The sequence below is a fragment of the Pipistrellus kuhlii genome, unplaced genomic scaffold (genome assembly GCF_014108245.1).
Source record: "Pipistrellus kuhlii isolate mPipKuh1 unplaced genomic scaffold, mPipKuh1.p scaffold_m20_p_22, whole genome shotgun sequence".
NCBI classification, from domain to species: Eukaryota; Metazoa; Chordata; class Mammalia; order Chiroptera; family Vespertilionidae; genus Pipistrellus; species Pipistrellus kuhlii.
Genome location: NW_023425521.1, coordinates 1,498,109 through 1,507,955, shown reverse-complemented (window position 1 = coordinate 1,507,955; position 9,847 = coordinate 1,498,109). Strand labels below are relative to the sequence as shown.

General features: G+C 60.4%; 1 protein-coding gene across 1 annotated transcript; it reads left to right on the top strand.

Moving 5' to 3' along the window:
• Window positions 1-4,241: 4,241 nt before the first annotated feature.
• DLX3 (distal-less homeobox 3) lies at window positions 4,242-9,587 on the top strand. The gene is made up of 3 exons (XM_036451332.2): window positions 4,242-4,705; window positions 5,995-6,185; window positions 7,756-9,587. Exons 1-3 carry the CDS (start codon window positions 4,381-4,383, stop codon window positions 8,101-8,103), a joined length of 864 nt encoding a protein of 287 aa, XP_036307225.1. The 5' UTR covers window positions 4,242-4,380; the 3' UTR covers window positions 8,104-9,587.
• Window positions 9,588-9,847: the final 260 nt, after the last annotated feature.

Genomic DNA, 9,847 nt, shown 5'->3' with positions numbered 1-9,847 from the left:
CGAATGGATGAGGGACCCAGAAGGATGTCCAGCAGAGCTTGAAGGGACCTCAAAGGACACGTTGACTTACAAATGAGAAACCTAAGGGAAGGAGCCTCTGGCTAGACAAGGATGGGCGGGAGAAAGGAGAGGTGGTAGCTGTAGAGTAAGCCAAGGCAGTGATGAAAAGTGAATATTTAGTGCTGATACAGCTCCTAAAATAAGTAATAGTCAATCCTTCTGGGTATGAAGTGGAGCTGGCCTGACGCCTTCTCACACTGACCACTAGATGGCGCCAGATCCCCAGGAAATGGAGGGAGCAAGGGCTGGTCCGTCCACCCTCTAGGTTCCTCCTTTCTGAGTTCCTCCCTGGCACTCTGTGAGCCCAGTTGTTGTGGCCGTGCCCAGGTGCCATGACACTTGGCCTCTAGGAAACTTCAACAGGGTACCTTTCCTCATGCCAGGTAGAAGGTGGGTAATGGACCAGCCCTGACCTTTCTCCCTCCTGCCGGCCCCCCAGAGGCAGCTGACAGATGCCCTGCATCGCCCCGCCACCAGGGGCAGCATTCTGATCAGGCTGACACCTGCTCTTCTTGTTGGTCCAGACAAGATGCAGTGGGTGGCACTGGTCCCACTACATCCTTCAGGAACCTCACCACCCTGAACCAGCAGGTGCCCGCCCAGCGGCTGGTGGCTCCAGTATTGCTGGCCTGACAGGCCCCTTTCAGCCACCGTGGCTTCATCTGGGAATCTGCTCCTGCTCCCACCCTGGAGTGGGGCAGTTCGGTGGCTGCACTGCTCTGTGCCTCCCCCTTTCCTAACCCTGCAGCCTAACCAGCCGGGATGAGTCAGCTGCTCTCCAGTATGGGGGAGCCTCTCTTATTCATTCAACACACACCTATTTGCACCGAGGTTGTGGGTGCCAAGACCTGCCTTGGGTATCTGGGAGGTAGCAGTGAATGGATAGATACAGCCCTGGCTGGTTTGGCTCAGTGGATAGAGTGCCAGCCTGCGGACTGTAGGGTCCCAGGTTCGATTCCGGCCAAGGGCACATGCCCAGGTTGTAGGCTCAACCCCTAGTAGGGGGCGTGCACAAAGCAGCTGATCGATGGTTCTCTCTCATCATTGATGTTTCTGTCTCTCCCTCTCTCTTCCTCTCTGAAATCAATAAAGGAAAAAAAATATTTACATATATATATATATATATATATATATATATATATATATATATATATATATATTTTTTTTTTTAAGAATGGACAGATACAGCCCCTGTTGTCTCAGAGCACACAGTGCAATGGGGGACCAGATGCTAATCTCACATTACCCAACCACTCACTAAGGTTCCCAATGCTGACCTTTTAGTCCAGCTTTTCAGAGCAAAATGGAGCATAGAAATTAGCTCCATTTTAGCTAATTTAGCTCCCTGCCACCGACATCACGACGGTTACATGATTCCTGGACTCCCAGTCCAGTGCTCATTCATTCATTTCACTCAGGAGCCACAAGTAGGAGTGGGAGTGAGCCTCTATGAGGATCTCAGGAGGAATGCAGACTCCCTGCCACCTCTGAATCACCTGGCCCTCTTCGTGTAGGTTGATGAATGAATGAATGAATGAATGAATGAATTGATGGACGAATGAATGAATGCCAGAGAAGGGGCTTGTCTGACACTGTCCCTTCTCTGTAGGGAGCTGTGGGTCCAAAGCAGGCTCTGCCTGCCTCTCCTCCTCTCCCCCCTCCTCCCATCCTGGGAGGGGAACCGGCCTGCCCAGTGCCCTTCCTGCCCCCGACGCCGTGGGCTCTCCTGGCACCCTCTTGGCAACAGAACAGAGGGCATCCAGAGCGGGTGGCAACTCGCCCCGCCACGGGCTCGGGGCGGCGGGCGATAGGCGCTGGGGGGACGCGGAGATAGACAGACAGATAGCGCTCCCCTCTCCGGGCCCCCGCCCCCACCTTTCCCAGGCCCAGGCTTCCCCGGAGCCGCTCAGACCTGGCGGGCACCCCTGCCCCTCGGCACGCGGACTCTGACCCTCAGTCTCTGCCAGCGGCAGTTCTCAAAGCCCTCGGAACCCCTGGCAGCCTGCCCGGGCAGTCTGAGTGTAGAAATGCGCACAGATCCCGCTGCAACGTTCTCTGCCAGACAGTCCACAGGGGAGACCCCCTGCCCGGGCCTGGGAAGACTGCAGAGCCCAGGCGTGACCACAAGGTGGCGCGCTGGCACTGCCTGTCCCGGGATGGTTGCGAAGATTCAAATAAGTCTGCTAGGAGCTGAGATTTGTGGGAACTCCTTCTCATCCCAAAGAAAGGCAGGAGCAGAATTGGGGGCAGAATGGAGGCATGTGCTGGGAATTGGGAACCAGTTGGGTAACCTAAAGGGCTGGCCCTGGGTGCCAAACAAGACTAGGATCTGGGGAGGTCCGCAGGTGGGGGAGCCTCTTCCTTAGGACCTTTTGGGATTGGGAATGAGGTTCAAAAAGCATCATGGTTCCCAGGTCCCGGGTATTGGGGAGGGACTGAGAGTTTTATACACCTCTGCACACAACCACACATTCACATACAGACACGCCATCCCAGGGCCACTGCTCACACACACACACACACACACACACACACACACACACACACACTTTCTCTCACACACATATTCTGGCACTCACATACACCTCAGCATACTGAAGAATACAGGAAATCCTCACATTGCACACCCTAAGTACATCTTTCCCATACACCTGATCTCTAATTATGCCCACGCGTGTCCGCAGTGCTGTCCCAAATTCACAGACTCTGCCCCCAAACTTATGGCAACACAGGGAGCCAGCCTGTGTGTCACCCAGCTTCATGGGGCCCCAGGTCCCCGCTCCTGGGTGATCTCTAAAACTGCACACACAGAGTCCAGAGGAGGCTCTGGTGTCACCACAGATGGCTGTGCCCACCACCAGCCTCGTGAGTCCCTGCTTCCACACACACCTGCCTCCCTCCGCCCTCTCCCTCCCCCTCCCAGGGCTGGGGTGTGATTGATGGACTCCTTCCTCCATTAAAAAAAAAAAGTTTTAAAATTACACTTTATGACTGCACTGCTGTAAAGGCAATATATAGGAATACCATATACTCAAACATTTTCTTCAACCTAAGTTTTCTTTTTCCTTCCTTTTGATTTTAAAAGAAATTAAACCATTTTCACGGGCCCTGGACCTTTCCCATTTGGGCAGGTTTGTCTGCCTGTCATTTACACACACATACACACACACACACACACACACCTTTAGACCACCTCCTTCCACAAGCACCTGGTGGGCAAATCCCCCTCCTTCCTCATCGCACCTGACCCCCCTCCCACCCCACAACCAGGGAAGGGGACAGACACACTGACAGATTCTGGGGTCTCTTCACAGACACCCTACCCACTCCTGCCTTCAGGGACACTGGGTTTATCAGGGATGGGGGAGAAAGCACAGGAGGAGGAGCGGGGTGTGTGTGTGTGTGTGGTGTGTGTGTGTGTGTGTGTGTGGTGTGGTGTGTGTGTGATATGTGTGTGAGTGTGTGTGTGTGGTGTGTGTGTGTATGTGTATGGTGTATGTGTGTGTGTGGTGTGTGTGTGTGATGTGTGTGTGAGTGTGTGTGTATGTGTATGTGTGTGTGTGGTGTGTGAGTGTGTGTGGGGTGTGGGGTGTGTGTGTGTGGTGTGTGTGAGTGTGTGCGTATGTGTGTGGGGTGTGTGGGGGGGTGAGTGTGTGTGTATGTGACTGTGGTGTGTGAGTGTGTGTGTATGTGTGGTGTGTGTGTGTGTGTGGTGTGTGTGAGTATGTATGTGTGGTGTGTGTGTGTGAGTGTGTGTGGTGTGTGTGTATGTGGTGTGTGTGAGTGTGTGTGTGTGGCGTGTATGTGTGTGTGGTGTGTGTGTGTGTGTGTGTGTGGTGTGTGAGTGTATGTATGTGTGGTGTGTGTGAGTGTGTGTGTGTGGCGTGTATGTGTGTGTGGTGTGTATGTGTGTGTGTGTGTGGTGTGTGAGTGTATGTATGTGTGGTGTGTGTGTGTGTGTATGTATGTGGTGTGTGTGTGTGGTGTTGGTAACAACAAAGAGCAGAGTGGCGAGCAGAGCAGCGAACCACAGAGCACCGGAGCGTGTTTTGCCTCGAAGGCAAGTCCCGCAGCCAATCAGCGCGCCGGGGCCTCCCCGGGCGGCTCCTCCGAGGCTATAAGTGGCGCCGGGCGGCGCGGGCGGGGAGCACTGTGGCCGGGGACGCGGCGAGAGGCGCGCAGCGAGCGAGAGCGACCGTCCGGAGGCCGGCGCGGTCCCAGCAGCGCCCCTCGGCCTCCCTCCCCGGGACCCCCCTCCCGCCGGCGCACACCCCTCCCCGCCGCGGCCCGGAGCGGAGCGGCGCGGCCCCCGCCGCCACCATGAGCGGCTCGTTCGACCGCAAGCTCAGCAGCATCCTCACCGACATCTCCAGCTCGCTGAGCTGCCACGCGGGCTCCAAGGACTCGCCCACGCTGCCCGAGTCCTCCGTCACGGACCTGGGCTACTACAGCGCGCCGCAGCACGACTACTACGCGGGCCAGCCGTACGGCCAGGCGGTGAACCCCTACTCCTACCACCCGCAGTTCAACCTCAACGGGCTGGCCGGCGCCGGCGCCTACTCGCCCAAGTCGGACTACACCTACGGGACCTCCTACCGGCAGTACGGAGGGTACCGGGAGCAGCCGCTGCCGGCGCAGGACCCCGGTGAGGACCCGGGACGGATCGCGGGAGAGGGAGGCCCGGGGAGGCTCCCCCGGGGACAGAAGGGAGGGAGGCAGGCGGGGGGCTGGAGCCGGGAGCCGGAGACCCGTGCGCGCCCCGGCAGGTCCCGCCTGCGGCCGGGGAAGGCGGGCGCCTCTCCAGTCCCGGGACCGCGCGCGTCTCGGGAGGGCGCGCCGCTCGCCCGGCGCCCGGGTCTCGGAGGAAGATCGGGGCGAGTTCGGGGAGAAGGAGACGGGGCTGTGGGCGGTCGGGGGGCCTCCGAAGGGAGGTGCTTTCGCGGGGAACTCCTTGGACAGTTCCCCCTCTGGCTGCAGAGGGTTGGGGGGTAGGCACGGGGACAGGAAGCTCTGGGGACGCTCCGAGTCTGGGCTGGGGGACGGGAATGGAGAGGGGCACCGGCAGAGAGAGGCGCCCCAGGATTGAATGGAGAGGGGCACCGGCAGAGAGAGGCGCCCCAGGATTGAATGGAGAGGGGCACCGGCAGAGAGAGGCGCCCCGGGATTGAATGGAGAGGGGCACCGGCAGAGACAGGCGCCCCGGGATTGAATGGAGAGGGGCACCGGCAGAGACAGGCGCCCCGGGATTGAATGGTGAGGGGCACAGGCAGAGACAGGCGCCCCGGGATTGAATGGAGAGGGGCACAGGCAGAGACGGGCGCCCCGGGATTGAATGGTGAGGGGCACAGGCAGAGACAGGCGCCCGGGATTACAGGGAAACAGAGGGAAGCAGCGACCCAGAAGTGGAGGAGCTGGGAAGGAGAAAGGTGAAGACAAAGTGAGAGAAAGGACAGAAGGAAGGAAGGGAGGACAGGACGGGAAAAGGAGGGAGGGAGGAAGGAGTTTGTACTATGCTTGTAACTTTACAGAGAATCAAAAAATTATCCTAAAATAAAAGGTGTTTGGGTTTTTTTTGTTTTGTTTTGTTTTGTTTTTTTAAATAAGAATAGGGAAGAAGGGACGGGGAAGAGGAGAGATGTGAGACAGCGAGCTAGGGAGAGGAGGGGGGCGAGCCGGGAAGGCGCCTGGAGCGAAGCCTCGGCGGTCCCGGCCCGGGCAGTGCGGGCGCCGGGGCTGCGCGGGGCGCGGGGTGCGCCGTCTGGGCCGCCGCCCGGCGGCTCTGTGGCCGCCGCTCCCTCCCCGGAGCGCGCAGCCTGGAAACCCCGGGGGAGTTGGTGGGCCCGCGGGTGGGGCTTCCCGCTTCCCGCGGGTCCGGGAGGCGGCCAGGGCCGCAGGCCGAGACTCAGCTGCCCCCGCCCGGTGCGTTGCCCGCAGTGTCGGTGAAGGAGGAGCCGGAGGCCGAGGTGCGCATGGTGAACGGGAAGCCCAAGAAGGTCCGCAAGCCGCGCACCATCTACTCCAGCTACCAGCTGGCCGCCCTGCAGCGCCGCTTCCAGAAGGCCCAGTATCTGGCGCTGCCCGAGCGCGCCGAGCTGGCTGCGCAGCTGGGCCTCACGCAGACGCAGGTCAGTCTGGGGACATCGAGGCTTGCGGGGCATCAGTGGGGCCTCGCGGGACGACCCCCCGGGCTCCCCAGGCACTCCCGAGCCTGGACAGCCTTTGAAATTCCCTGCAGCTCCTTGCAGCCCTTGCCTATGGGTAGAGGGGCCCCCCAAATCTCCACTTCTGCCCCAAGTTTCCGATTAGCACGTGTACAGGAGTGGGTGCTTGAGAACTTGTGCGACTGTGCATGTCTGTGGCCAGGAGAGGTGTCCTCCTTCCTCTCTACCCCCAAACCCCAAGCTCCCACAGTCCCCCCGCCCCCACAGGGCTGCCCCTCGCTTGATAGGAGTCCACATGTGTCTTCTCAGCAGCCCAGCATGTGTGCAGAGCTGTACATACACATGCACACGCATGGACAATATTGGCACGCAGGCTCTCGTGTCTGTGTACACGTGGGAAGGCTCCCATAAGGCTGGTGACCTGACCAGGGTCACGGCGTCTGTGGGGGGGGGGGGTGAGACGTGACTGTGCACACCGGTGAGTGCACGTACAAAAATGCATACTTGCTTCAAAACACCACTTTGCTGCTCATCCTCCCAGTGCTCCACCCTTCCCCTGCCTGGAGCAGAGCAGAGAGATTCCCTCCCTAGGCGGGGAGAGGGCTGCCCCCAGCCTGTCGCCGAAGCCCCCAGCGGGCCTGTCCCCTCTCAGGGAGGAGTGGTGGCTCCCCCGCTCCCTGCAGGTGTTGACAGGCTGGCCTGGGCTGCGGCTGCCTGCGTGGGGCCCCGTCCGCCCGCTGGGAATCTGGGTCACCCAGTGAGAAGCTGATTCATTGTTTGTACCAGTCATGGGGTGGGGAGCTGTGGGGGGAGGGGGAGATACCCCCGGGGGAAACGTGGGGAAGTGTGGCTCACCTGCTCCCCGGTCCCCAGGTCACCCCCATCATAGGCAGCCCCGGAGGTCCCCGCAGTGCCCGCCCGGGTGTGTGGGCAAGGCGCTCGCGTCTGTGGGTGTTTATCTGGGAGTAGTATCTGTGCGTGTGCGTGTGTGTGTGTGTGTGTGTGTGTGTGTCTTTATAGTCTGGTGTCTGCATGTGAAGTGGTGAGTGGGTATGTTCCTGCACATGGAGATGCCTGTGTGGGTGTGTGTTTGTCCCTGTATCTGGGCGCCTCTGGGTTTCTAACGTGAACCTGAGGCCACAAACTGCCCCTTGGCCAGAGGCACCTGGGTGCCAATTATGGGGCGTTTGCCGTATATACGAGGCTGCTCTGAGACCCCAGGAGGGAGGTGATCCTGCTCCGACCACCCCCACTTTCAGAGGAGGAAGGCGAGAACCAGGGAGGTCACACAGGCAGTCGGGGGGGCCGAGTAGAATTTGGACCCATGCGCTTGCCAGTTCCTGCCACAGCGCGATCCCGGGTCGAAGGAGAGGTGGTGGCCTGGGAGTCAGGAAGCCTGGGTTTCTCCTGGGTCCTGGCGTGTGGCCTGGGGACTGGCCTTGCCCTCTCTGAGCTGGATTTCGCACGGGGGGAGGGAGAGGGTTTGCTCAGCATTCCCAGAGGCTAACGAACCCCCAACCCTTCTTGGGTGCAGGTGAAGATCTGGTTCCAGAACCGCCGCTCCAAATTCAAGAAGCTGTACAAGAACGGGGAGGTGCCGCTGGAGCACAGCCCCAACAACAGCGACTCCATGGCCTGCAACTCGCCGCCGTCGCCCGCGCTCTGGGACACGTCCTCGCACTCCACGCCGGCCCCCGCCCGCAGCCAGCTGCCCCCGCCGCTCCCGTACAGCGCCTCCCCCAGCTACCTGGACGACCCCACCAGCTCCTGGTACCACGCACAGAACCTGAGCGGGCCCCACTTACAGCAGCAGCCGCCCCAGCCGGCCACCCTGCACCACGCCTCCCCGGGGCCCCCGCCCAACCCCGGGGCTGTGTACTGAGCACCCACCTGAACCTCCCACGAAGGACTGACTCCCGGGACCAGACAGGAGGCGTCTCTGTCCTCGCCGACACTCAGGAATCATCGGAGGAGCGCCACGGGGGAAGGGAACGCCCCTCCCCGGGCCCTGGTCCCTTCCTCCGGACCCGAGAGCTCCGGATGAAATTTGCATGGGCCAAGGGCGTCCCCCAACCTCTCTCCCCCTGCCGAGACACTAGGGTGCCCTGCCAGGTGTTGGGGGTGCCCCGCTCCAGCTGGGACAGCTGTTCTCCTTCCGTCCCAGGAGCCTGGGCGGGTGTTCCGTGGCTTGTCACCTTCCAGCCTCGAACACCGAGGACTTACTTTCCAGACTGGAGACCGGGGCACCGGGGGACCAGGGAGTGTGTGCCGGTTGGTCGGTCGGTCGGTGGGGCCTGGTCTGGGACACCGGGCACTGTGGATGCCAGGACCGGCAGGGTCTGGTTCCTCCTACGTGAACTGTGGCTCCCTCTTCCCGAGGACCCCGCTGCCAAAGAGACATTGGACACGGAGCCTGGGACTCAGGGGGGCACCCCAAGCAGCCCCCGACCCGCCCTTGCAGCCCTCGTTTACGACTTGAGGGTTAAAGCAAAGGGAGTGGGGGAGGGGGTATTTTAATATTTGCGGCATCTGAGGGAAGAACTCCAGGCGTGGTCTCTCTCCTCTCCTGGTCAGAGAGGAGGGGTGGGTCCTAGGAGTCTTTCGGAAGGACCCGTGTCTTCTTCTGTGTACAGGACTTTGCACAAGTTTGGTTTTAAAAGCTGTTGAAAAATAGGAAAACAAAGGGCATTGTTAACAGATAGGATCAATCTCCCCTAGGTAGACACCTCTGCTCTGCCCCCCCCCACCCCTCTCCCCACCTCTTCTTCCCGCCCCACCCCCCTTCTCCTCCAGTAAGCTGGCAGTTCTGGTGCCAAACCCCAAGTCTCCAAGGAGACATTCCAGGCAAGACAAACCCCCAAACACCCCCTTTCTGGCGGCCTTGGAAGCAGATTGCACGGGGTGAGGTGCCCGAGGAGAGAGGGGAGGGCTGTAGCTCGCTGCCTTGAGGGGTGAGGGGGTGGCGATCAGACGTCCCCCCAGAGCTCGCTCTCCTCCACCCCTGATGTGGTCAAACCCCGGGGAAAGGAGAGGTAGGAGCCGGGAGCTATATATATAGAGCCTGTATTTTTCTAAGAGCACCAGAAAGCAGCAGCCTCCTCCCTGTGCGGTTTCCTATTTATGTGGCCCTTTCCTCCTGGATGTACCTGCCTTCGCGGCAGCGTGAGCTGAGAGAAGCAGGGATGGGCGCTGGCTGGGTTGGGGTTTGGTGCGGGTGCAGAAATGAGGAGAAATGGTGGATCTCCAACAGTCCCCCCCCAGGGGGACAGGAACGGAGCCAGCTCCCACCCCCTCCCAGCCTTCTCATTTCTGCTTTCTTACTGGACCCATCTTTATATATAATGTTAATAAAAAAGAAGGAAATAACACCGAGCTCTTTGAACTGGGGGTAGGAGGCAGACGGGGCTCTCAGGGAGGGCCTGGGAGCTGGGGACGGTGTTTGGTGGGGAGAGGGCGCTGAGCCTGCTGGGGCTTTGGGCTGAAGGGCTGAGGGCCGGGCCGGGCCCCAGGCGGCAGGTGCTCCTGACCCCGTGGCGGCCCCCAGGCCCGGGTGGGTGGGGGTGGGTGGGAGGCTCCCCGTGCCGCGGCCTCCCCGACTCCACTCTGCTTGGCGGCTTGGCGTTCCC

Bases quoted from the DNA above. Each gene is read 5' to 3' on its own strand.
- DLX3 (XM_036451332.2), top strand. From the start codon at position 4,381: ATGAGCGGCTCGTTCGACCGCAAGCTCAGCAGCATCCTCACCGACATC. The intron at 4,706-5,994 runs GTGAGGACCCGG...CGTTGCCCGCAG, and splicing joins GCTGCCGGCGCAGGACCCCG to TGTCGGTGAAGGAGGAGCCG. The intron at 6,186-7,755 runs GTCAGTCTGGGG...TCTTGGGTGCAG, and splicing joins TGGGCCTCACGCAGACGCAG to GTGAAGATCTGGTTCCAGAA.